Source organism: Branchiostoma belcheri, unplaced genomic scaffold (genome assembly GCF_001625305.1).
Source record: "Branchiostoma belcheri isolate BF01 breed outbred unplaced genomic scaffold, Haploidv18h27 scaffold8, whole genome shotgun sequence".
NCBI classification, from domain to species: domain Eukaryota; kingdom Metazoa; phylum Chordata; class Leptocardii; order Amphioxiformes; family Branchiostomatidae; genus Branchiostoma; species Branchiostoma belcheri.
In genome coordinates, this window is record NW_017804464.1 from 4,694,525 (window position 1) to 4,722,417 (window position 27,893).

General features: G+C 41.7%; 3 protein-coding genes across 3 annotated transcripts in view; 2 read left to right on the forward strand and 1 right to left on the reverse strand.

Moving 5' to 3' along the window:
• LOC109486073 overlaps positions 1 to 7,529 on the forward strand; it is a 13,734-nt gene extending 6,205 nt beyond the window's left edge. The window contains exons 14-30 of the mRNA XM_019789761.1: positions 267 to 407; positions 841 to 984; positions 1,141 to 1,440; positions 1,734 to 2,423; positions 2,596 to 2,805; positions 3,003 to 3,311; positions 3,465 to 3,758; positions 3,889 to 4,188; positions 4,406 to 4,677; positions 4,877 to 4,946; positions 5,133 to 5,230; positions 5,359 to 5,563; positions 5,713 to 5,824; positions 5,977 to 6,123; positions 6,757 to 6,976; positions 7,228 to 7,276; positions 7,435 to 7,529. Coding sequence (XP_019645320.1) covers positions 267 to 407; positions 841 to 984; positions 1,141 to 1,440; positions 1,734 to 2,423; positions 2,596 to 2,805; positions 3,003 to 3,311; positions 3,465 to 3,758; positions 3,889 to 4,188; positions 4,406 to 4,677; positions 4,877 to 4,946; positions 5,133 to 5,230; positions 5,359 to 5,563; positions 5,713 to 5,824; positions 5,977 to 6,123; positions 6,757 to 6,976; positions 7,228 to 7,276; positions 7,435 to 7,529 — 3,656 coding nt within the window. The remainder of the gene's footprint in view (positions 1 to 266; positions 408 to 840; positions 985 to 1,140; positions 1,441 to 1,733; positions 2,424 to 2,595; positions 2,806 to 3,002; positions 3,312 to 3,464; positions 3,759 to 3,888; positions 4,189 to 4,405; positions 4,678 to 4,876; positions 4,947 to 5,132; positions 5,231 to 5,358; positions 5,564 to 5,712; positions 5,825 to 5,976; positions 6,124 to 6,756; positions 6,977 to 7,227; positions 7,277 to 7,434) is intronic.
• Position 7,530: 1 nt separating this feature from the next.
• On the forward strand, positions 7,531 to 16,081 carry LOC109486074 (receptor-type tyrosine-protein phosphatase alpha-like). Its single transcript, XM_019789762.1, has 18 exons — positions 7,531 to 7,570; positions 8,005 to 8,190; positions 8,649 to 8,767; positions 9,034 to 9,124; positions 9,336 to 9,412; positions 9,599 to 9,635; positions 9,754 to 9,851; positions 9,976 to 10,095; positions 10,425 to 10,579; positions 10,949 to 11,084; positions 11,567 to 11,716; positions 12,067 to 12,160; positions 12,443 to 12,519; positions 12,721 to 12,855; positions 13,385 to 13,510; positions 13,981 to 14,132; positions 14,357 to 14,492; positions 14,974 to 16,081. Exons 1-18 carry the CDS (start codon positions 7,531 to 7,533, stop codon positions 15,046 to 15,048), a joined length of 2,004 nt encoding a protein of 667 aa, XP_019645321.1. The 3' UTR covers positions 15,049 to 16,081.
• Positions 16,082 to 16,691: 610 nt separating this feature from the next.
• Positions 16,692 to 25,283, reverse strand: LOC109486132 (BUD13 homolog). The gene is made up of 8 exons (XM_019789834.1): positions 25,134 to 25,283; positions 23,782 to 23,878; positions 23,118 to 23,211; positions 21,902 to 22,238; positions 21,277 to 21,532; positions 20,674 to 20,810; positions 20,059 to 20,240; positions 16,692 to 16,966 (listed from the first exon to the last, which is right to left on the reverse strand). Exons 1-8 carry the CDS (start codon positions 25,277 to 25,279, stop codon positions 16,791 to 16,793), a joined length of 1,425 nt encoding a protein of 474 aa, XP_019645393.1. The 5' UTR covers positions 25,280 to 25,283; the 3' UTR covers positions 16,692 to 16,790.
• Positions 25,284 to 27,893: the final 2,610 nt, after the last annotated feature.

A 27,893-nucleotide genomic window follows, 5' to 3' on the forward strand; every position in this document is an offset into this window, starting at 1 on the left:
GTGGTGGGGGGGGGGGGGCTGGAATTATGCGGCATAACTCTTTGAGGCGTGGATTGATGTTCATAATTTTGGCATGCAGGTCACCGTAGGATAGAGAATGGTCAGGGTCGAAAATGATTTTCGTGGGGGATTCCTATGTCACTGCAGTGGACCTTTTGTGTCTGTGGCTTTTCTTGTTCAGATATGAGGTGCATTGAGACTTTTAAGTTGCATTCTGACCGTAAGTAAAAGAACACATTTGACATGTTTACACATTGTTATTGTAGTGTGCTCACTGGGTGAGTTCGGGCCCGACTGTACCCGCACCTGTCGCTGTGCCAGCGGACCTTCCGTGTGTAACGACGTGACTGGAATCTGTTCTAGTGGAGGGTGTGAGGCCGGGTGGAAAGGAAGTAATTGTCAGACAGGTAAGTTAGACGTGTGGTGTTGTTCTTTGTATTGAAATATCTTTTTATCGTATTTCCTCATTGTTTTCTTTTGTCATTTACTTAATAGTTCACCACAAAACAAGGCTCATGGGAACCACTTAAATGTTTTGGGTAACTGTACAGCCAGTGAGGACAGATGTTTGTTGACCTTAGACTTAAAAAGTTTAAGGTTGAACCCATGTGGGAAACAATCCCGTGAAAGCTTGTTCCATGGTGATGTTGTTCTAGGAAAGAAGCTTTCAGCGTGGAACTTCCTCCTAAGAGGTGGTGTATGGATCGAGGAAGAAAGGGTGATTTGCTTCGGTGTTTACCTTGTATTGTCTACTCCCGGTGAGTTGGAACCAGGCTACTTGTCACTGTCATTTGAATCCTACCTTTACGTTAATGACATAAGTCTGCCGGTAATTTTCAGAATGTCCAGACGGCATGTACGGACCTGACTGCACCCAAACCTGTCACTGTGCAGACGGACCAGCTGCCTGTGACAAGGCGACTGGAGCCTGTACTGGGGTTTGTGTGGACTTCTGGACTGGAGACTCATGTGAAATCCGCACAGGTATTGCACTTACTATTGTTGCTCTGTAGAGTTTAAGATAGATAGTGTTTTTATGAACGTTTATGGTTACATTATGAAATCGCAAGTCCTGTCATTGCATTTTGATGCTATTACCTTGGTCCTTGCTTTTAAACCATTCTAACTTTTTTGCTTCAGCGACTGTCTCGTACGAGCATCTTTTCACCAAGGAGGAAGGTCGCTTCTTCGGACATTCTCCTGATAGCATAGCAGCGTACAACGACGTAGACGCCGAGGAGTGTGCCCGCCGCTGTCTGAAAGGTTACGGCAGTTACGACGGCGTCACCCCGACATGTCTGTCCTTCAACCATCGCCCCGCGGGGTCACCAGAGGGCGGCAGTGCACGGTGTTGGCTGAGCAGTAGTGACAAGAACACATCGGCGTCTCCTGGTCCGGAGTGGGACAGTTGGCCTTATAGAAACTACTACCAACGGAAACGTATGTAAATCATACCTCTGAAGTCTATGTAATAACATATGATTATTATCTAATCTATCATTATATCTGTATGTCTATCTCTATTTTTTGTCCTGTCCACTGTTTTTTTGCTTGATGATACAAAAATGTTTTGTTTTTATATTTAGTAAGCATTTAGTATGCGTTGCTTTCAGATGATCACCTATGGCAGGTGTATTGATGTGCTTGATAAACATTTATCACTGACGATGAACCGTATATCATTGTTTTCAAAATGAGTCCTGTATGTCATCCTAATTGTCTATTCTATATAGACATCTTGGCGCCCCAAGACTGTACTGACGTGTTCGCCCTTGGGATTCAGTACAGCCATGTGTACTTTATGGGCCACCCCCAACCGTTCCAAACCTACTGTGACATGGAAACTGATGGCGGCGGGTGGACGGTCATACAGCGGCGTCAGGACGGGTCCGTGCCGTTTGACAGGACCTGGACTGAGTACGAGCAGGACTTCGGCAGTCCTAGTGGAGAATACTGGCTGGGATTGGGCAACATCCACAGTCTGACAACACAGAAACAAAACGAACTGTACGTGTACTTGGAAGACTGGGAAACGAACAGCCGGTTTGCGCGGTACAGCATGTTTTCTGTAGGAGATGCCAGCAGCAAGTACACGGCAACGATCGACGGGTACAGCGGGGATGCTACTGATAGTCTGGACCCGTCCACTACACGTCACAGCATCAACAACAGACAATTTTCTACAACAGACCGGAATAATGCTGGTGCCACTGTCAACTGTGCGGTTACATTCGGGCAAGGAGGCTGGTGGTACACACCAAGTTGTGGATACGGCATGTTGAACGGACAGTATCTGACCGGCTGTTCAGTACCTGCCCCACCCTCTTGCTCTACTGCAGATGGAATCGTCTGGTACACTTGGTTGGGTTACGAATATTCCTTGAAGAAATCAGTCATGATGATCAGGCCTGCCGACTTTCCAGGTATGTGTGAATATTGTGATTTCCGAAAATTTATGTCATACCAAAGTTCCTATTGGTACGGGAAGGAATGTGAAAGCGAAATAATACATCTTTGCACTACCTCGTGTCTGCTAAGTTTAAAACAATATGGTAATTACAATACTAAGTGCACCATTCTACTTCTTTTCCGAAGCGTCATCATTCAAACCGTGCCAGAATGGGGGGACCCTGAAATCAGGACCGGAAGATTCCGGACTGTACATCTGCGCATGTGCTGACGGTTATTACGGCCGTTACTGTGGGGAAAGGTGTGGAAACTGTATGGCAGGGACAGTCTGTGAGAAAACGGACGGCAGGTGTCCAGGATGTGAGGACCCTTGGGCCGGAGACACCTGTAAAATGAGTATGTAAACATGCATTTTGCATTGTTAAATTATGGTAATCAGATATGTTACGTACACGGTTGTTCATTCAAGGTTGACCAGTCGTTTCTTTATTCCCTCATGACAATTCTGTTTTTATCAGTGCACTGGATATTGTTGGTGTAAGGCATCATTAGCACTAGCATAGGCACTTTGACTTATACCTACACCATTTCAGTACCTGCAACAGTGTCACACGATCCGGACAGCCTCACAGTAGTTGTTGATGATGAAGTAACGTTCAACTGTACCGGTCGCGGTGTTCCGGCCCCTACCGTCACCTGGCATCACGATGCCGAAGTCATCACACCTGGAGCCGGGATCAGTATAGTCGATACAGACGGAGGTCTGGTGGGAGAACAAAATGTGACAAACAGCACCTTAACCATAACGTCAGCACGTCGACAAGATAACGGACAGTACGTCTGTATCTCGTCTAACGTGGCGGGGAACGAAACGTCACAAGCAGCTACACTTGAGGTGCAAGGTACGGAAACTGTTAGCGTAATGTTACATCTGTTTGTCTGAGAATCTTGCACAATGATGAAAGCCTTTAAATTGAATTAATATGTACCGTGCATTTTTCCTACTGACGTGTGTAAAAAAAACTACATTTTCTTTCTGTCTATAAATTTTGCAGAACGTCCTGATGACGTTACAGTGAACGTCACCGCAGTAAACTCCACAGCCCTGCACGTCACGTGGGCAGTAGGAGTAACCGGTAACCTCGACATCATCGACTCCCAGGTACGCTACAAACGGAGCGGCACGGAGGACTGGGCAGACTGGGCGTCAACTGGAGTTTCCGATGTGAACGGCGAGGTCTACATCATTGACTTACGTCCGGCTGTCGAGTATGATGTTGAGGTGCGGGCAAACAACTTCCTGGGATGGAGCACTCCTGGCAATGGGATGGGAACAACAGACGACGCACGTGAGAGATTTTGTTATCTTTGTCAGCTCTTTATGGTGCTTCTGTTGATCCTTCAAGATTACCGATTACGGCACATAGTGCAATCTTGAAATGTAGTTAGCTTTACCGCCTCTATCGGCTTGATTTACAGCTCCGAGTCCTCCTCACAACTTGCAAGCCTCACCAAACTCCCACAACTTGGTCAACCTGACGTGGGAACCTCCGATGGAACCCAACGGTGAGATCCTCAGCTACACAGTCCAATACGGACCGTCCGAGTCGTGCAGTGAAGCTTCATTTCCCCATCAAGTTACCACGTCAGACGGCAGCACCACTACCGTTATCGGAGACCTGGTTCCGTACACAAACTACACATTCCGGGTGCGGGGGGCAACAAGTGCAGGAGGAGGAGACTTCAGCAACTGTAGCATCACAAGGACACTGGAATATTGTGAGTAATGCACTAAACATGATATGAATAGCTTCTGTAGCATGTTGAAGAGACTAAAGTGTTAGCATGGAAAATATTTCAGTGCTATGTGGGTTATAGTATTCAGGAACAGTCTAGGATGTAAACATTACTGTGAGAGATTCTCAACATACGATCAGAGTCCACAAAAGCTATACATTATCTACATCATACATTCTTACCTACCCATGACTCTCAGACCCAACAGCCCCAGTTGTCCAGACGTTTGCAGACCAGCACGACTGTAACTGCCGGACGCCAAACCTCCCCCGGCCGGTCCAGCTGCGTGTAGCCTGGCGGCGCCCTGACCACATCCACGGTCAGCTGCAGGCGTACCGAATCAGCCTGTACAACAGGACCGGCGGGGAACCGTTCTACCAGGAGAACATGACGTCAGGACTGCAGCAGGAGAACCTGACAGCTGTGATTACATCGTCACTCCTGCAGCCTGCCAACAACTACTCTGTCACTGTGAGTCTGCAACATCTCGTTGTAATCTTTCACATATTACATATTTTCTGTAACAGATCTATACGTCTATATGATATGAGAAAGGTGCTCAGTGCTCTTGATTGATAATATAAGGATGCATTATTAGCATCATTGAGTTTATGGAATAGGTAATATAATGAGTCAATGTTGTCTGTTTTGCATCATTTTTACCTGACAGGTATCAGCCATTAACACCTTTTACCATGGGAGCGAGAGCCATCCATATATGGTCCGTACGAGTGACGGATGTAAGTATAAATTTTCAAATCAAAACAATGTCCAAGTTACGTCTAGTACCACCAGATCCTGCTCATTAAATTGTAATCACAAATGTTATCCACTACCAGATACGGAATGTTTGAATTTCGCATATCTATATGACGCCATATTGCGACTTATTAAGAAAATCATCAATAATTTCTCTTAATCGTTAGGCCCAGATGCCCCAACTGTGACAGAATTGGCAAACAGTGAATGTGGAGTAAACTGGACAGCTCCTACAGTAACCAAGGGAAGGCTGACAGGGTACAATGTAGGTACAGTCATTGTGTCATTGACCTGAAGCATCTACGTTTTGTGATAACATTTAATCCCAGAAGTTTTTGTTGTTGTGAACTATAGCTAGACCAGTTGTAAACTAACAATGGATATGGCACACAGGTCACATATGTAGACACGCCACTTCATAACCCGGACGAGTCTGAACCAGGCATCAGCCGTGACCCGTTAGGTTTGGATGAACATGAGTGGTCCAAGTCACTGGCTGAGCTTCGCGCCAACTCCTTGGTCCGAGTCACGGTCCGGGCGGTAACCTGTGCCGAGGGAGACAAGGGGGAGGAGTTCACTTGTCAAGTATCAAGAGTTGGTGAGAATTGGTCATATTACTACTTATAGTCTGAAAACAATCAATGTGTTGGGTTTATTGAAACACCTCAGTTCCTGGTAACTCCCAAAATGCTATAGCACCATCATCACCATCTTTCGCCGAAGTAACGATATTTATTTACTATATAGAACCACCGCCGCCTATAGAACTCCCTACCGGCCCGCTCCCTACCGGCCCACCCCCGACAACATCTTTTCCCATGCTCCTTCCAAAAGTGAGCGAGAGGAATGGTCCAGTACGGTACGTGTGTCTTTTGTTATCACTTGGGAACATTTGATGATTCAAACACATTGTCGATTTTTTTCAATCTATACTTAATGCACATTCTTTACCTCTTTTCACGCTGACGGAGGTAATGTTTTTACGTATAATTCACCAACCATCCTCTGCAGTTGTTGCCAAATCATCGTCATCATAATGAGAGAAAAAGAGAGTCTTGCTGACCTGAAAATAAGAGTTGGAGAACCAGACGTCATGCTTACAGATGAAGCCCCTGATGGCGGGAAAACTGAACCTTACGTGGCGTTATCACTCTCATCGTAAGCTTGTTTCCTAGATTTTTGCCATGTTTGTATGGATTCGGTTCTTATCCGTGACCCCTCCCCTCAACTTCGACCTTGTTGAAAAGCGGCCTTGCGCCGAACAAGCATTCGAAGGAAAATAAAGGCTTTGACTTGACTTGACTATATTGTAGCTTGCAACTACCAGAACATTCCAGATTGGACAGAACACAACATATAGAGTCATTTGGTAACATGGTAACATGGTACGCAACATGATGTAAAATGTGTATCGTAATCACAGGATTTTCAGTATGCTCTATTGAAAGGTCTAGAATTATACACAGTCAAGTGTATATTTTCAGGCATCTTACTCAACGACATGCGACAGTTCCACAAAAAATAATTGTGGAACAAATATGTGTATCATGTGTATTATTTGATTGTTGTAATTGTTGTGATTTGTATTGATTATTATGTGATACCCTGCATCAATTCAGCCGTATGAAGGCTGCGACTGCACGGGTACTGTTTGGACAATAAAAAAAAAAAAAAAAAACCATCAACATCTCAGTGCAGCTAAAAAATTTTCAAAGAGAATTTTACAAAGAGCTTAGAGTACATTGCCCATACATACATTTGTAACATTTTCTCTGTACATTCTTCCACTAGAGAGGATTACAAGAGAACCGATGTAGTGGAGATTGGTGTTGGGGGACCCTGTGGTGACGATCGCGAGTGGTGCTGTAAGCGGAGTGAACTCGCCGATCCCAGTCTCGCAAAGACTCCCGGCAATAAGAAGCTACAGTCAGGCAGCAAGTACACAGCAGCAGTACGGTGTTACGTGGACTCTGGAGCCAAGAGACGCAAGCGGAACACGGACACAGAAAAGGTACTCACGACAACTTTCCTTTGAATCCATTTTTACAGGCAGTTGACTACTACTAGTTAGTTATATGATCAAGTTGAAGTTTATGCTTCATACACATTTTCATTGTAGGTAAATATTTATCTCATGTCCTTGTATTAGAATCATACGCCATACAAAAGAAAGAAAAAGCAGGATGCATATCTAGTGACATTATTTGATATAATCATATGATTAATGCTTACTTACTTGAAGGTTATACTTTCCTTTTTCAGTTATTCACTACAAGTGGATACATAGATCCTGTGGAAACTGTAGTTGAAGGTATGTAACTTTTTAACATTGCGATAACGTTTATGCTGTTTTACTATAAAATATATCGAGTAATTTCATTACAATGCTAACACGGGAGAGAAAGAACAAATATTTCGGCATCCTGTATAGCCAAGTTTTACAGGACTCTAAATTATGTTTCCTACTAGTTGTGGAAAACGTTTTCGCCCCCATGGTTGCTGGAGTGGCAGTCGGCGTCTGTCTGGTCGGTCTGGTCGCAGTGTCCCTCTACTTCTACAGGTAAGATGCACATGAAACTAGCAGTGATAGGATCTATCTTTATTGGTATCCATACTATCATCATAAAACTAGTCACTTTTGCAATATCATAGATAATGGTATATTATACTACTTTGTAACTTAAGATGTAGTAGTAGTAGTAGTAGTAGTAGTAGACTGGTTTAATAGTTCTCAGCAAAACATATCATGCCTCCTGTATGCCATATTAAAGGGCTGAATTATGAGGATATTTACAAATGTATCAGTCTATAACATGATTATACATTAACAGTTGTCATCATTCAGCAAAGAACGATAAACTGTACTTAATATCAACATTAAAGATTCGAATAAAGTTTATTGTTTTACTATTAAAGATTCTAATGTATTCTTCAACGACTTCCTTTTCGTGAATAAAAGCACGGTAAATTGGACGAATTAGCACCACCTGCAATATGTTGCTGTGTGACAGGAAGTAACTAGATTGTTGGTCTAATGAGATGCCTTCGACAGGAGGCGAGCCGCTAGAAGGAAGGATGCTCCTGCAGACGTTTCTCTGGCGGACTTAAGTCGTATCCGTAAGAAGGGTAAAGACGCAGAGGAGGAGGATGATGAGCTGGAAGGAGCGGTCGGTCCTGGTGCGGATCACGTGGAGGAGGTCATCGTCAAACCGAAACGGAGATCTGGTCTGTCATCACACATGTTCTTGCTGCTTTAGATAGCAAAATGTCTGAAAGTGTTTATCAATAAATCCATCTACTTTTTTGGTAAATGGTAAAATTCCTTGGACACCATTGCAGATTAGGACTTATTGATGAATATTCATTTTCTATGTGAAATTCGTGACATCTCAACAGGAGAGAATCACACACGTTCTCGCAGCTTTCTACATCAAAATGTCTGGAAGTGTTTATCAATTGTTTCCATCTACTTTTTTGGTAAATGGTAAAATTGCTTGGACACCATTGCAGATCAGGACTTATTGATGAATATCCATTTTCTATGTGAAATTCGAGACATCTCAACAGGAGAGAAAGCAAGTGTTAGTCAACAGTTGGCTATGGTTATTTAGACGCTCTTTTAATTACCTTTACCTTTATCTAGTCCCATGTTTTTACCATGTCATGAATTGTTGTTTATGTAGGCAAGAAGACAAAGTCACAGACGCCCAACTTCCAAGAGCCGATCGCCCTGCCGGACCTGGAGGCTGAGTTTGACAGGAGGACCGCCAATGATAACCAGATATTCTCAGAGGAGTACTCGGTAAGCAGGTGACAACTCTAGTTTTCCTTGTATGAACTTCGAGGTACGTTGTATGTCCAAGTTCATTATTATTCCATAGAATTTTGAGGTCGATGTTTTCTATGTGAAGATTTCATTTTTGGTCTTCCAGTGATTGTGCCGCATCAAAACATTGGTCGTCGGTAATACTGTGCCCTTTCTGTCTTGACCCGACAAGAAGCCTACAAATGGTTCCAAGATACAGTAGTATTAATGTTTTTAGTGATACCTACCTTTTATTTTCGTAGGCTCTTCCCGGCACCCTGGGGAAAGAACACGCAGAAGCGTACTACAGCGATTTCAACACGGCAAAGAATAGGTTCAAGAACATCATCACCTGTAAGTTGTAAAATATCACTGAACACGTTTAGTCTCAATACATAAGTGAATCAAAGAAGATCAGCTGTTCTCCTTTTTCTATAATTTTGGTCTCAATTGTATGTGCTATTTCTATTGTCTGAAAATATTTTCCCTAGTTGACATACAAGACCGCCTTAACTAACCTTCTTCCAATTTTCTATAATCCCAAACTTTCCATCACTATCTCCAGATGACAGCGGACGTGTAAAGCTGGAACCCATCCCTGGTGTAGACGGGTCAGACTACATCAGCGCTTCATACATGGATGTATGTTAACAAGTTATGGTGTTGAATTTCATAAAGCATCGCTGTATTTCAAGTACAGTTTATTTTGAAAACATGATATTTTTTTACATTGCTGTTACTTACACAATGGTTACTTTTACGATATGCTTCATCGTAGTCTTTTCCTATACAATTTACTCTTCTAACGTCGTGTTGTGATATTGACAGGGATACCGAGTTCCACAGAAGTACATCGCGGCACAAGGTTAGTGATGGTATCTTATCATGTAGTACGGCGACTTACTTAGATGTACATTACGTCTCTTTATATCAGGTATGCTCTTTACTTCTGTTCGTTTAAACAAAAGTCTTGTCAACTACAGGTCCTATGCCGAACACAGTAGATGACTTCTGGCGGATGATTTGGGACACCAAGGCTAAGAACATCGTCATGGTTACCAATCTGAAGGAAAACAACAAGGTAAACACTAACAAGTCACTGTTGTTCAATTTGTCACTTATCGTCTCAAAACATTATAATTCTTATTTGTGGGATATATATGTTTGGATGTTTTAACTGTTTGCTACATTGATGTTCTCCACAGCAAAAGTGCACACAGTACTGGCCCGAGAGTGGCAAGAAGACTTACGGAGACATTGGCGTGACGCTGGTTGACACTATCCCCATGGTTGATCACGTAACACGGGTATTTCTGGTTGGGAAGGTAATCTTAACTTTTCTCTACAAAGAGCTGTGGTTAGCATCTTTTTCTAAAATCAAGCTAGTCTGAGACTCATTAGTAGTAACGTCTACCCGTACCTACAAAATATCAAGTGTTCGGATCTAGATCTTTGTCCGAATTACTGTGCATCTCATACTAAATCACATTCTAATTGCATATCTGTCTAGCTGTGTATGGCTAGTACAATAGCAATAATTCATCAAAGGATACTGCCAAGACCGCTTATTACAGGATCCCAGTAGTCAACTACTTGTGAACTGAATACAAATTTTCTCATTTTTCTTAACCTGTTGTCCCCTTGCGTTCTACAGGAAGGTGCCCGTGCCAACCGTCAGGTCACCCAGTTCCACTTCCTCGGCTGGCCGGACTATGGGCTGCCCAAGAGCCCCATGGGATTGCTGAAGTTCCGCAGGGCAGTGATTACCAAAGCGGCACCCAAGGACATTCCCATCGTCGTGCACTGCAGGTATGGTACAAACCCAAATGTACTCATTATCATTATGTCAGACTTAATGGAGCAAACTCTCGGGAAATGACATCTCTGCATCCAGAGTTAGGATAGGAATGCCCTTATATATAATCACGCAGGGATAGATGCAGTTATCATATATTGAAGTGACGACATTTTAGATGATTCCAATTACAAAACATTATCAATCTTTGGTGAAATACAGCTCAAGAGTACATTGCCATCCTTGTCTATATCATTTTGGTAGCTGCAGAATATGATATAAATCAACTGATATTTTATCATTTTCTTTGTTTTTGTTTTATTTTCTTTGTACTTGCTTTCATTGAATTAGGTAAATAATAAAATTACATCACTTTTCTACAGTGCCGGTGTTGGCCGCACGGGGACGTTGCTGACGGTAGACGCCATGTTGGAGATGATGCAGGCTGAAGAGAAAGTGGACGTGTTCGGGTTTGTCTCCAGGATGCGGCAGAACAGGAGCACCATGGTCCAGACAAAGGTAGGAATACACAGAGTGACTCTTCATATTCATCGAAATTAAGTTACAACAACGGCCCATTCCCACTAGGATAAAAGATGCCATAAAATTGTCCCCATCAAGCCAAATTGATTGGCTTTGATCGGCCTTCGAGCCGGCTGCGAGCTGGATCGAGCCGGCTCCGAACCGGATCGAAGCCGGATCAAAGCGAATCAATTAATTTGGCTTGATCCGGACAATTTTACCCCAGTGGGAAAGGGGCCAAAGTACCATCGCCTCCAGGCTTTCTCCAGTAGAGAAGATATTTGGCGATGGGCCTAACAGGGTTCCAAATGGCTTCCCAAATGGCACACCATGGAAGCACACTTTCATGACTATAGACAGAAAGATATCTATCATCATAAGTGGATCATGAAAAGTTCACAGCTTTCACGACAAGAATAGAGTTCACATATTACCCATGATTTAGCCATACATTCAACATCGATCATTTAAACCACCAGGCCCAGTACGTGTTCATCTACCGGGCCCTCCTGGAACAGTACCTGTACGGAGACACGGAGGTGGAAGTGGCGAACATCCACCACTACATGCACAAACTCAGGACCGAGCAGCCGGGCAAGGACAAGACGGGCTTCGAGATAGAGTTCGGGGTTAGTGGTCAACTTTCAATTTAAAAGTATTTGAACGATCAGGAATTGATGAAGACTTAATACCTAATTAGGTACCATGCCAATTCATGCCCGAGGGCTAATTGCAAGAACATGATAACAAATAAAGAGTAAAAATGATAATAAGAAATGCTAATGCTACTTTGGATATAGTTATTGATGGGTTTGATTTCTTTTCTTTGTGCAGTGGAGTATGAAATGGCCGACATTGGCCGAAATGGCCGAGATGTATGACTTGGAGAGTGTTAGTAGAAATACAGTTTTTGTAGGCTGGGAAGGTGAATAAAGCTAGGGAACATAATATAACATAATTTGTTTTCCTGGTTCCACAGAACCTGACCCGCCTGCCCGTGGATCGTGCGAACATGCGCGGAGGTAACCTGCCGGAGAACATCTCCAAAAACAGAGTCCTGCAGATTCTGCCGTGTGAGTTCAGAAGTTGATATATAATATAATAATGCATACAATCAACAGTATAGTGTATAATTAACAGTAGCATTAATTAGTTAACGTCCATGGCCAAGACACGTCTAGCTTGCTACGGTACAGATTTGGGAAGTATTTTGGAGGGCTGGATTTGTTTTATTCAATATTCGACATCATACATATTATGATGATTTATGGTCAACAATAGTTTGATATAATTAAGCAAAGTAGTTTCGAATACCTACATATCATCTGGAATAAGCGAGCTTTTCTTTTTTCCAGACGATACCAACCGGGTGTTCCTGCAGCACAAACCAGGCGTGAAGGGTTCTGACTACATCAACGCGTCTTTCATTGACGTAAGTTACGGGAATCTTTATCCCATGTTATGTTCTTAAACCTACTTAGCAGATTGGGGCAAGATCTAAAAGTTCTGTCTTACATACCCGGAAATACAGATACGTACGCGTACACACCTACATAGCTTTTGCAGGCCACAATCTTCAAGCAGTATCATTATGATGAGAGCAAATAAAAGCTTATAACCTGTCTTCTTTCAGGGCTACCGTGAGAAAGACGTCTACATCGCTACCCAGGGCCCGCTGGCCCAGACTGTGGAGGACTTCTGGAGGATGGTGTGGGAGTGGAACTCCTGCTCTATCGTCATGCTGACGGAGCTCAAGGAGAAAGGACGAGTAAGGCTTACATCTGTCACACTATTCACATCCATGTACCTGTACCAATCTTGAAAATTATCTGTATCGGTATAGCCGATATAACCGCCCTTCGGCGGAACACACCAGCTTCGCCGGTACATATGCGGCGTGGTGGCAGCTAGCTGTATTACACCGAACGACTTGTTACACCCAATCTTCTGGACATTTCATTGCAGGAGTTGTTTAAAGCTTTCTAGTGATGATGCCCCAACTGTGCTTGGTGGCAACGAGTTCCACTATACGAAAATACGGGCAACTATAATTGCAAAGTGTCACTAATCTTACAAAAGATTAGCAAGTTATACAGGCGGTTATACCGGCTATACAGATACAGATACAGGTTCAAGGGTTAGGTGTAACAAGTCGATCGGTGTAATATAGCCAGCTGCCGCCGCGCCGCGTGCCTGCGAAGCTGGTGTGTTACACCGAAAGGCGGTTATACAGATACAATTCATTCAGGATTGTTTGATAATGATAATGATATATTTTATATATATTCTGTTCACAGAACGAATGTAGCCTCTACTGGCCGGAGACAGGACAGACCACCTTCGGAGAAGTGGTGGTTTCAGCGCAGGGCGTGGATACGTTCGGTGACTACGATCTGCGTACATTCACTGTAACACATGCAAAGGTATGCCATAAGGTACTCGTTATTACCTTCGCCAAGAAGGAATATGTTTTCCGTAGCGTTTGTGTGTATGTATGTGGTTTAGCACGAAAACTCAAGAAGCTTTAGATGGATTGCATGAACGTTGGTACAAATGTAGATGGCTAAGTCTTGACAAGAACTAGAAATGATTAGATTCTGGGCCCCCTAACGGCTTGTTATGGTACTGCAACGGAACTTCCGGTTTCGATATCTCGCGATTTGGACATGCTAGGGTCACGACTTTTGTGTGGTAGATAGCTCTTGTGCTCGGGAAGACCAGGCCTGGGGAAGACGGGACATTAGTTTGGTCCCCCTAGCGGCTTGTTAGGAAATGTAATTCAGTAGCCATTGATTTCTTTTCAGAAGTTAACGTTAAGATTCTCTTGGATTGCATGATGCATTCCTGTACATTGTCTGTTCAATCATTCAGTCACTGTTGTTTGTCATAGCAGGAAGGCAAAGCCCGCACGGTGCAGCAGTTCCACTTCCACGGCTGGCCGGAAGTCGGTAGCCCTGACAACGCCTCCGGGATGATCGATCTGATTGGTCAGGTCCAGAAGCAGCAGCAGCAGTCTGGGAACGGACCAATCACCGTGCACTGCAGGTTAGAGTTAGTTACAATGTAAAGGGCACATTTCTTTTTTTTTTTTTCAAAACTCTCTGGTGCACAAGATTAAGTTACCTTCATACAAAACCTTCCATAATCGTTGATAAAAAATGATATCAGAAGGTGATAGAGAATACCAGGTGATGGAAAATAGTTGATGTAAAGATTATAATTTCGTTCACATATTGTTCAACACTTTGAACTTGGCATGTTTCCTGCAGTACTGGGTCTGGCCGCACGGGGACGTTCTGTGCCATCAGCACGGTGCTGGAACGGGTAAAAGCAGAAGGGATCTGTGACGTGTTCCAAGTCGTCAAGGCGCTCCGGCTGCAGCGGCCTCACATGGTGCAGACATTGGTGAGTACTGTCTCAGTCAACGTGTACCTTATCGGGCCCTCTTGAGATTTTTCAATCTGTTAGTTACCAAAAGTTACATGTAAGAAAACGTATATATTAACTAGAAAGGTAACGTTAACATTTGCAAAGAAAATGCATAAGGTTTACCTTCGCATATGGTCTGCTCTGTTAATTCTTACTCAACACACATTCATATATATATAGTCAGACAGGAGTCTAAATCCCTCCTGCTATAAAATTGCAACACGATGTATCCCAACACTTTGGTGACAGACGTCTGGTTCAGGTCATTGACTTTTAATTTGTTTGGAGAAGAAGAGGAAGAAGAAACAGAGCAAAACAATATGATTCCTTTCAAATCGGTAAACATAGTGACTCAAAATATTTCAGTTACATTGTAAGGTCAGAGCCAAACTATGAAGAAGCTCTGTTGACAGTGAGAAGACGAAAACTAATGTGAGCCATGTTGTTTCATCCCCAGGACCAGTACCAGTTCTGTTACCAGGCGGTTTTGGAGTATCTGGACAGCTTTGATCATTACGCCAACTTCCGCTAGAGGGCGGTGCCAGTTCAATCACGTGTCGAAAGTTTTTTGTTTTACAACTGTAACCAATGAACCATTTTGTTGAAAGAATACCCATGGCTTAAGTAAGCTTTTTGTCTACATGCAATCTCAAAGGATGTTAATTTGATACTGTTCAAATGTTTGTAAATCTTGAGACTTTTGAGCAGAGTTTCCTCGCTAATTTGTTGTTACTTTTAACGTTTTTAAAGTGTTCTATAGGAAATGTTTCGTCATGTACTTGGAGGTATTACAGTGAATTGATGCAATTATTAATATTTGAATTTCTTAATTTAGAAGACAATCAGTTTAGTTTGTATCTGAGATGTAACAAGACAATCAAGTTAAGATAACCAGGCAAAAAAAGTAATTGTACTAACGCATATATCAGGATGTTTGTTTAAAATTACTAATAATGTCGCAAGTTTTGTGCAATATAGTCCAGAGTTAAAATGTCGCTATGCAGGACACCTGACTAAACTGATACTTCTCACGTAAGATTATGTCAATGCAACTAACATATGGACTTTCCATGTAGACGACAATAATAATGTTTGAAATTACTACTAGGATTTAACTTGCTATACCAGATATTTGTCAAGTAGCCAGGATCAGTTATGGAAGCATTTATTTCGGTAAGAACATAGACCACCCATGTAAACATGTAAGCATTTTATTAGAATTTCTAGAAATGCCTCAGAAAATCTAAGAAATTACGTAAAAGAGCAGTTAATAACAGACTTTCATAATCAAGTTGTAGTTTGCTTTGTACATGTATACCTTTATCACTGAAATGCTTTCGAAAGTCCTATGTCAGATCTCCTTTTTACTCTTGTGAGGGAGCTATATTTTGGTTACCCCAAATGAGGGTTTGCACTACGTGACACGTGTGCAAACCGACGTGAAATGAGTAAGCTCACGTCGTGCAAACCCTCATATTCGGGTCCCAGTATATACCTGTGTGAGGCTTACAGACCAAGAAAAATCCGTACCAATGCACATAAGGAGCCAAAACTGCACACAAAGATATGCTAATATAACGGAGCGATCATCTTTTTGTTCAAAAATATGTCAATATGTATATGTGAGCTTTTCTACAATCTTTGGCTATCTGAACCTACGAAAATCTGTTACAAAGGAGACATTGATTTTCTCTATTAAACATTTCTTGATATCACCACGTATCATCTTTATATAAAAAAAAGATGTAAGTCGAAAATGATATACACAAATGTAAATTTTCATCGTTGAATGCTGCTTTTTCTTTTACAATTTATGACCATTCAAAAGGACGAAACCCTGTAAGAATCTTAGGGATCAACAGTTAAACTTTGGTGACAAAATTGAGATAATCTGTAATAATAAGCAGATCTTTTAGAGGCTACAAGATAGTATGAATTTGGCCGCAGAGGAAAAAGGTGTGTAGCTTACTATACACTGTATATTCTGATAAATTTTGAATGCACAAAACAACAGTTACTCAAGCAACTGGATAGGTTTTGAAAACAGACGTTTCAAGCTACAACATGTAAGCATCCACTCCTTTTTGTCAGTGACTAACAGAATCTGTATACACATGTAGGTATTTATCCAAAAAAGTATAAATTGATATGTAAATGAATTAAACACAAATTCTAAATGATACATGTACATGTACAGTCATACCACTTACATATTGTGCCGAAGTATATCAAAACGACAAGTTGAATTTTTGGGATAAAAGCTACAGCGTTTTGCTACATATCTTCCACGCTCCATTTGTACGCCTCGTCCTTTACTGCTCTCTTATTGGCCTGCGCCTGGAAGAATCGTTTCTCAAAGCCGTTGGATCGATCCACTCCATCCCACCTGTACCCAGGCCACAGGTTAAACCTGTTTGGAGGAGGGGCAGGGCCAGCGTACCGCGGGCGCTCTGGACAGAGAAAAGGAAATTTAATGAATGAGTGAAAAAGCAAAGAAAAGGTAGTCAAAAGCATGGTTTCAACTACTTCAATTAGGAATTAATGTACCAATGAAATTTATCTAAGCTTTTATAGGAAAACAAAGGAAATCATGCAAGTACACACAAACAGACAAATGTACACACATTTAGCTACATGCACACATACAGACAGACACACAGAGACAAATGTACACATACAGACAGACACACACAGACACATGTACACATACAGACACGTGTACACATACAGGCACATGTACACATACAGACACACAGACACATGTACACACACAGACACATGTACACATACAGACACACACAGACACGTGTTAACATACAGACACACACAGACATGCACATGTTAACATACAGACACACAGACACATGTTAACATACAGACAGACACATGTACACATACAGACACATGTACACAAAGACAGACACACACAGACATGTGCACATACAGACACACAGAGGAACATGTACACACACAGACACATGTACACATACAGACACACAGACACATGTACACATACAGACACACAGAAACATGTACACATAGAGACACACACACATATGTACACATTCAGACACACACGCACATGTACACATACAGACAGGCACATGTACACATACAGAAAGACACACAGACACATACACATACAGACACACAGACACATGAACACACAGACAAATGTACACATAAAGACACACAGACACATGAACACATACAGACACACACAGTCACATGTACACATACAGACACACACAGACATATGTACACATAGACACACACAGACACATGTACACATACAGACACACACAAACACATGTACTCATAGACACACAGACACATGTACACATACAGACACAGATACATGTACTCATACAGATACAGAGACAGCTACACATACAAAAAGACACACACATGTACACATACAGAAAGACACACACACACACACATGTACACATACAGAGACACATGTACACATAAAGACACAGGCACATACACATACAGACACACACAGACACATGTACACATACAGACACATGTACACAGACACACAGACACACACAGACACATGTACACATACAGACACATGTACACATACAGACACACACAGACACATGTACACATAGACACACACACAGGTACATGTACGCATACACACACAGACACATACAGACACACATAGACACAAGTACACATACAGACACACACAGAAACATGTACACATACAGACACACACACATATGTACACATTCAGACACACACGCACATGTACACATACAGACACATGTACACATACAAAAAGACACACAGACACATACACATACAGACACACAGACACATGAACACATACACACACACAGACACATGTACACATACAGACACACAGACGCATGTACACATACAGACACATGTACACATACAGACACACAGACACATGTACACATACAGACACAGATACATGTACACATACAGACAGATACAGAGACAGCTACACATACAAAAAGACACACACATGTACACATACAGACATGTGTACACATACAGACACACAGGCACGTACACATACAGACACACATAGACACATGTACACATACAGAAACATGTACACAGACACACAGACACATGTACACATACAGACACACACATATGTACACATACAGACAGACACACACAGACACATGTACACATACAGACACAGACAAATGATGTACACATAGATACAGACAGACACACAGACACGTACACACACAGACACACAGAGACACACACAGACACATGTACACATGTACACACAGACACATGTACACATACAGACACATGTACACATACAGACACACACAGACACATGTACACATACAGACACACACAGACACATGTACACATACAGACACACAGACACATGTACACATACAGACACATGTACACATACACTACAAACACACACAGACACATGTACACATACAGACACATGTACACATACAGACACACACAGACACATGTACACAGACACATGTACACATAGACACATGTACACATACACACACAGACACATGTACACAGACACACACAGACACATGTACACACAGACACATGTACACAGACACATGTACACATACCAGACACACACAGACACATGTACACATATAGACACACACAGACACATGTTAACATACAGACACACACAGACAGACACGGATACATGTACACATACAGACACACAGACACATAGACACAGACACATGTACACATAGACACACACAGACACATGTACACATACAGACAGACACACATACACATGTTAACATACAGACACACACAGACACATGTACACATACATACAGACAGACACATGTACACAGACACACACAGACACATGTACACATACAGACACACACAGACACATGTACACAGACACATGTTAACATACAGACACGCAGATACATGTTAACAATTACAGACACATGTACACATACAGACACACACAGACACATGTACACATACAGACACATGTACACATACAGACACACAGAGATACATGTACAAATACAGGCAGACAGATACGGAGACAGCTACACATACAGAAATACACACACATGTACACATACAGAAAGACACACACACACACATGTACACATACAGAGACACATGTACACATACAGACACACACAGACACAAGTTAACATACAGACACACACAGACACATGTACACATACATAAAGACAGGCACATGTACACATACAGACACACACAGACACATGTACACATACATAAAGACAGACACATGTACACATACAGACACACACAGACACATGTACACATACAGACACACAGAGACACATGTACACATAGACACACACAGACACATGTACACATACAGACACATGTACACATACAGACACACACAGACACATGTACACATACAGACACAGACACATGTACACATACAGACACACAGACACATGTACACATACAGACACACAAGACATACACAGACAGATTCGACACAGACACACAAACACACACAGACAGATTCGACAGATGTACATACCTTTCCCATCCTTGCCTTTACTCTTCTTCTTACTTAAGAAGGCTAACATGGGGTCTCCCTCCCTGTCCTGTTCCTTCAGCATCTGGTCCAGGTCCTCATCATCCCGGTACCGGGCCAGCGGCTTGTCCATCTCCCTCAGGTGGTCCTCTATGTTAGCTTCCTGCTGCTTCGTCTGCGCAACTCTGAAAAAAGGTGATTTTCATTTTATTCTCAGGCCACACCGATTTAATTTGTTGGTCCTCAGATTCACCTCTTCATTTTTTTTCTGATTTGCAAAAAAGAAAAAGAAAACTCAACTAAAAAAACCCCCCAACAGTTGAGGAAAGTCCTTTTCTTCCTAGTTGTTACAGTTTTCCATCTATCAATGCAGTGGTTTGATTAAAAGTTCAAAATTCATTGTTACATTATGGTCAGAAAGGAGTATAAATCCCTCCTGCTATAAATTGCAACATTATGTAACCCAACACCAGTTACCATGGTGAGAGACGTCAACAAATCAGGTCAGAGATCAGTGTTTGGAGAAGAAGAAGAGGAAACGTAGCAAAAACAATGTTTTCCTTTGGTAAACAAAAAAATTGTGACTTACAGTATTTAGTGCAAAAAAGACGGTCTTACCCTCGTCCCCACTCCATGTATTTTTCCTGTTCTTCCCGCGCCTTGTTCTCTTCTTCCCGCTGTTTTATCCTCTCCGCTTTCAGGTCGCGTTTTCGTCCCTTCTCACGGTACACCGTCTCCGCATTCTTACCAGACACCTAGTTAACACGGTAAAAAAAGCCATCATTTAACTATTATTGTCTATTGTTAGTGTTAGAATAGTTATAAAAGAAGGAGTTGACACCATCAAATGTCTGGACAGTAACTGTACGGCACAGATCTTGAACAACTTGAAAGTTCCCTAACCCCATGTGTTGTACTTGCAGTTTTAACTAATGCAATGTAAATTGTGTTAAATAGCAATTGAAAGCCATTAAAAGATGTGCAAAAGAAAACTCTTGAATCCTATACTTTACCAACCTGATGAAACTATTTTTGGATGTACAAAAGCCGTGTAAACTGCAAGCACTAATTAGCTACAATCATGTATGGCTAATATCTATGACCACATGCATTTTACATATTCAACAAGTGCACAGTGTACTACAGATTTGTTTCAATGGCCAACTTCAAACAGCATGAAATAAAACAGTCATGAAATTAAAAGCATTTGCAGTAACTTACCTCCTCATTCATACGATCAAACATAGCCTTCTCCCTGGCTTTCATAATCCTTGTCTCTTCCCTGAGTGACTGTGCGTCCTGTAGTCCTGCCTTCTTCCCGCTCAGTCCCGAACCCATCTCTAGCTGGTCCGACTTCTTCTGTTGTTTGTCCTTCCTTCTGACATCCGAGGGTTTCTGTCTGGGTGGTGATTGGTCGGAACCGGCGCGGGAATGTCTCGGTGGGGACAGGTCTGAGTCAGAATCGTGCCTCTGACGTCTGGAAAAATGGAGAGATTATATTAGTTATGAATTCTATTAATGTATGGAACATATACGTGTATATAGTGTATATAGTACAGGTGTTTGTTGAAAAATATTTGCGATGAGGGAATGTAAACTCATTTAAATAAAGGTCCATTCCTGTTGCCTGTCATTGTCATATTATTCTTAATACAATACACATGTAATATGAAGTAATATGAAGAAAGTAATATGCTAACATTTGAAAGTAACAATTTCATATGCATAATTAATACAAAACAAAGTAACTTTGACTTTCAAGGTGGTTGACAGAATGGCTATCAATAAAAATGAATTGATTTAATCAATAAATTGATCAATAAAACTGTGGCCTGTCTACAAGTACCTTCTTGGTGGGGACATATCTTCATCTGAATCAGCTCTTCCTCTGGGTGGAGACAAATCACCATCCGAATCATGCCTTCTTCTCTTTGGTGATTGGCTGGTAACCTGATCACGCCCTCTTTTCCTGGGAGGTGATTGGTCAGAATCATGTCTTTTCCTCCTTGGTGGTGATTGGTCACTGTCTGAATGAGGTTTTCTTCTCCTGAAAGGTGATTGGTCAGAGTCATGTCTCTGCCTCCTTGGTGGTGATTGGTCACTGTCAGAATCATGTCTTCTTCTTGTTGACTGGCTTGGACTGTTGACACTTTGGAAACCTCCTTTCCCAGATTTGTTTTTGTCTGGAAAAAGTAAATGGCTAAAATCAGAGAGAGAGAGAACTGGACCTCTAATAATCAAAACAAATTATTTTCCTACACTGGAAAAGCTTGCAGTACAATGAGATTTACTAAATAGATAATAACCATTCTGGTTCTTACTAGACTGTCTACATGTACGTGTAGGGGTCCCCACACTGTGACCCCCTATGCTGTGATTTTGTCCCCTACATTTACAATGTCCTTCAACCAGCATAAACCCATCCCTACTTGAAATCAAAATTTGGCTTCAGTTAGTTATTGAAATAAAGCTATGAGAGAGGTAAACATTACTTTAAAAATTATCTCCCAGAAAATAGTGTCTCAGGGGGTAATATGAGTGCTAAACTTTTTAATGACAATACCAGGATGTCTTTGGGACTTAATGCACTGAGTTTGCACCATGGACAGCTGTCCTGTACCTGACCCTATATGCGGTGACACTATATAATATAACACAACAGAGGGAAAATATGATTTAACAAAATTTGTCTTTTAGAAGGCAGGAAAGATTGTCTCAGGGTCCTGCTGGCATTCCTGGCACAATATTTTTCAATAATTTCATGTCTTAAGTTATTCTCTTAATTAGATCATAGACCCCCCAATTTTTTTTGCCCTGCAGTGGCATAGTTACTTCCACATTCAATGCGTTTCGCTGCGGTGTGATGCGTTGCACGAGAAATACGCCCAAATCGTACCTATACAGGGTGCTATATATTAGATGGTACTGTATGTGCAGAACAACAATTTTCGCCCTGCTCTGCAGGACAAGGGTTAAGAGTGTAATGCAGCTATTTCCAGCATGGAAAGTTTTCCTTCTGTTACCTGACCCCTACACTGTGAGTTTTCAAACAAAAAAATTACCTTCATCTTTTCCCATGAGCCTCCACTTGTTGCTCTGCCTGAAGGCCTCCAGTCGTACTTCCTCGTCTGGTCTCTCGTCAATCACCCCGGCAACCTGACAACAACAACAACAACAAAACGGTAAAGGTCTCGAACCGGATCCAGAGTTATTTTCACGATTTTGGATCCAGCGGACACCCTCAGACCGAAGGGCTACAACTTAGTTGCTACAACTCCGCCAAGAAAAGTACGCTGGGAAATCTCATTATATCAGTCAACGGAGGTTTCCAGCCTGCTTCCGATAGAAGTTTGGTTATTGTCCGTCGACTCTATAATTTGGGTAGAAACTGTAGTTAAACGTAAATTTTGGATACGAAAAATATAAATTTTTATTTGCAGTCTTTTCAATGGACCTGCTTGGAAAAAACAAATTTTCCCAGGCTAACGGCTTATATGCTGAAATAGCTTACTACTTCCTGTTTCTGAAAAATGGAAAAAAAAATAGGTTGCAAAATCCGGTGACGCAAATGCCTTGAAATTCCACATAGAACGCAGCTATTTAGGTCATCAGGCGACAAACTGCATCACCATTGCTCATAGTCATACAGATTTAAAAAATGATTTACATGAATTAAAATGCAATAGACCACAGCTATACACGCGTATGTAGTGCTGATACACTCACCGAAGGTTTCTCCTCCTCTATATCCAGAGCCTCTGGTTCTTCATTCACATCTGGGGCAATGGCTCTCCAGTCTACATCATCATCTACTACACGGATACTGCAACAGGGGGAAATTTGTGTTCTTTAGTATAATTTGTTTTTAAGAAGTTTCAGACATGTAGACCAATACCACCCCAAATTTATTGGTATCAAAATATATTTCTAACGACCAGATGTATGTACCATTGTTATAATAGAAAGAAAGAAAAACATATTGTTTTTGCTCTGTTTTCTCTTCTTCTCCAAACCAAAAAGGTCAATGACCAGAACCAGATGTCTGTCACCATGGTAACTAGTGTTGGGTTACATCTTGTTGCAATATTATAGCAGGAGGGATTTAGACTCCTGTTGCCATATATATGAATGTGTTTGAATAAGAATAATGAGCAGACCATATGTGGTGGAAAACATTATTTGCTTTGCAAGTGTTACCTTTCTACCTTTATTCATGACAAGTATTGTTACAAATATTGCTGTTCGCTGTTGTTGTCTTCCAAATCAAGTTACTGTATACTATTCAACTGGACCTCTGGGAAGAGCGGCTAAGGCTGACAGGGCATTTCCAGTATAACAAAAGGCTATTGTTTGATTGATTGACTATATTGCGTCTCTACTACTACTACATCCTTTGTCTAGTGCGTGTGTCACATGGTTACACTACAGGTACTAGCGACACAAACGTACGGCCAACTCTAGGTACGGCATTTGCTGCGATACAGAGCTGGACTAGGAAGAAAGTACAGCAATTAACCTTGCACATGTGGGGTCGTGTGGCGCAGCGGTAGCGCGTTCGGCTCGGGAACCTAGAGGTCCAGGGTTCGATCCCCACCCATGTCACCGATCTTGTGCCCTTGGGAAAGGCACTTTACACGAATTTCCTCACTTCACTCAGGTGTAAATGAGTACCTAGCTTCGGCTAGGGACGTCCCTCGGATAGGACGTAAACTGGAGGTCCCGTGCTTGAGGAGAGCACGTTAAAGATCCCACCACACCTTTCGAAAAAGAGTAGGGGCATGCCCCGGTGTGCGATGGTCCAAATTCTACAACCCAAATACTACAGTGTAGCAGAATCATCAGTATGTTGATGTTGGCTACCTTAACCTCCAAGACCAAGACCAAGACCATTTTGTTTAGCATAGAACTAAACGACTCTGTGTAAAGGCCACGCGTGGCTAGCTTTGGTAACTTGTGAAAGACTAGACAACATAACGCCCCCCTCCCACAGCGCGTGTCACCAGACTTTAAAGGCTTTATACGAACGGTAAACGAAGTACTGAGACCCAAATATTCTCACAAAATAATCTTCTCCTTACCTGGTTTTAGATTTGTCCTTAGGTTTCTTCTTTTTCTTCTTCTTTTCATCGGTTGGACCCGATAAATAACGTTTTAGATATTCTTCTTTGCTCATCGACGCCATGTTTACGAAAACCGGATACGGATGTAGTGTGGAACAAACCATTACAATATTGGGAGGTAACTGTGCTTGAAGTCAGCCCACCTGTTACTCTTTGTGAATCGCCTAATGACGGGTTTTCTGTGTCTCTTTGTTAATTCCCTTGCCTTGATTATGCTTAAATTCCACCCCACAGACGTTTGTAGTAGTCAGTAACTATATATCTGTCTTGTGCAGGGTTTCTATCCAACTGGTTGGTTTCTATCTATGAGTCACCGGAATTGCGTGGGTGGACTGATCCACACAATGTATGCCCATTCGTGTGGAAACGTCACGTTGACACAAAGCATTCCACCATTCATTTTTAGGTTTTTTTTTTTTTTAGTCCACAGAGTTTTTCTACAGTAGATAAAGTTAGAAAGTAGTCTCTAAAACTGAAGGTAAATTTTAACAATACTGGATGACAGTTCATTGACACAAGGTAAATTAATATATATAACTTGTTATAACGTTATATATATAAGAATATATATACACACTCAGATCTTCATTATGGGCTAAGAAAATTCCCCATTACGTGTCCCTTGTACACAACACTTGACGAACATTGAACAGGGTGTTTCTTCAGACTATTAACATCTACTTGTTAGGTCATTTGGGGATTTCCAACTTCATGCATGCAGGGGAATCCCCTTGACTTGAGTGTTTCGTGATAGTAGTCTGGTGTAAACAGCGTAGTAGTTGAGTCGTGGCGAGTCCGAGTGGCGGTGTTTTACGTTTGCGCTAGTGGGTTTTCTTGTTAAGTTTTTTTTTAAGTCACAGTCGTTGTGGTACTAGTGACGGTGTGCCACTGCTAGTTGCTGATTGTCTAGTTGCAAAACCCCGATCCTTTTCGCAAGCGAAGTCTAGTACGTTATCCGGCCAAACCCTCCAGCCAAATCTACAGGTGAGTAAGCAAATGTTTTGTTTGGGGAACGTGCCAAATTTGGTAGAATTATTTGGCGAGAAAGCATTTAGAGTGCCAAATGGCAAATCAATGTATGTTTAAGTGCTACCCGATTAACAACTGACTTGACAACTTTGATGCAAAAAGTATAAACAGTCGACCAGGAAATAGCCACGTAGCCAGGGGCTTGTATTTGTTTTGTTGTATATGACGTGAATGGACCTACCCTGATTTTTAAACAAATTTATTAGCTACATGACTTCCTGTACAAAGAAATTGCTGCCAGGGATCTGTAGTTATAATTGCTGTTGGATTTTCTGTGATGCAGTCTAGAAGGTAAATCCATATACATGTACTTTCCTAGCCAGAAATGATCAGAAATGTGGTCCGGCATTACTCGATTATCTAGCCGGGCACCCAGACCATTGTACTGCGGGTCCCAGGGTTAAAGCTCCGGGTCACTGGGTGTGTTATTGGGGCCCAGGGGGTACCAACCCCAGTCCTAATCTATAATATATCAAGGAATGTTTAGACCTTAGAACAAGTAGTATAAGGTGACTCATCTATATTTCACAAGTTGTACGTAGGTTAATTTCGTTGTACCCACGTATCTGTATGTCTACATGTAGCTTAAATACCTTCCGAAAGTCGCTGTACTTTTGTTGTGTCAATTAAGTTCTTCTATAATATATAGAGGCCTCTCCTGGCTTGGCGAACCCGTAAAAAAACTGGGTGGACGGGCAGTACTCCGTAATAGCTACCGTGGTAAGCCTTAGCGAAGGTCTGGTTACCAGGCTATGGGTCAGCCATTGCTGAGTCATGCGTGCAAAACATGTGCAGGGTCTGTATATAGTCTCTCTGGTTCATTTACTGTAAGCTGAAATTGACAAGGTTTTAGTGTTGTGGTTGTTGTGGTTTCCTGTTACTCATTTGTGGTCTCCAAGCAGATATTGGAAGGAATTATCTTTAAGGTGCCTCTGTCTGGCCTTTGAGTTGGTAAAAACGCGTGACAGTATTATTTTGAAAGTCTAATTTCTGTATCTGTATCTGTATAGCCGGAATAACCGCCTTTCGGCGTAACACACCAGCTTCGCAGGCACGCGGCGCGGCGGCAGCTGGCTATCTTACACCGATCGACTTGTTACACCTAACCCTTGAACTTCTAGCTCTAGACATTGTTTAAAGCTATCTATTGAAATTTATCTATTATAATTTAAGACTTATACGCTCTCCGCTATCATAGTTTGTCATTATGGGTTATTACGGAAATATTTTGTGAATTTAAAACACATGATTTCTATTTTAATGCCATATCTTTTAAAAATGCGGCTCAGGGCCACTTTGCACTGCGCACTTGCCTCTATTGTTCAATATCTAATCATGATGAAAGGTCAAAAGGACAAGGTACAATGTGATGTTTTCAAAAACACGATTGAAAAGCCGTGAGTCACGTTGCTTCGGGTCATAGCAACCGGGTAATCCATTTCAAAGGGTAAAGGGAGACAGTTTCAACGTTTAAGTTATAATGCTTTAGAACGATGAAAAAAGAAGGGACAGGCCGGAAAAGGAAATATCACAAAACATTGGTGGAATGGAATTTAAAAATCTTTATTATTCTGCTAAAAATCATTAGATAATTCTTGGTAATAATTTACTAGTGAATACATGTAAATACTTAGTATTTTTCGATGCAATCGGCAATATGACACCAGCCGAATGATTCTTTATTAATAC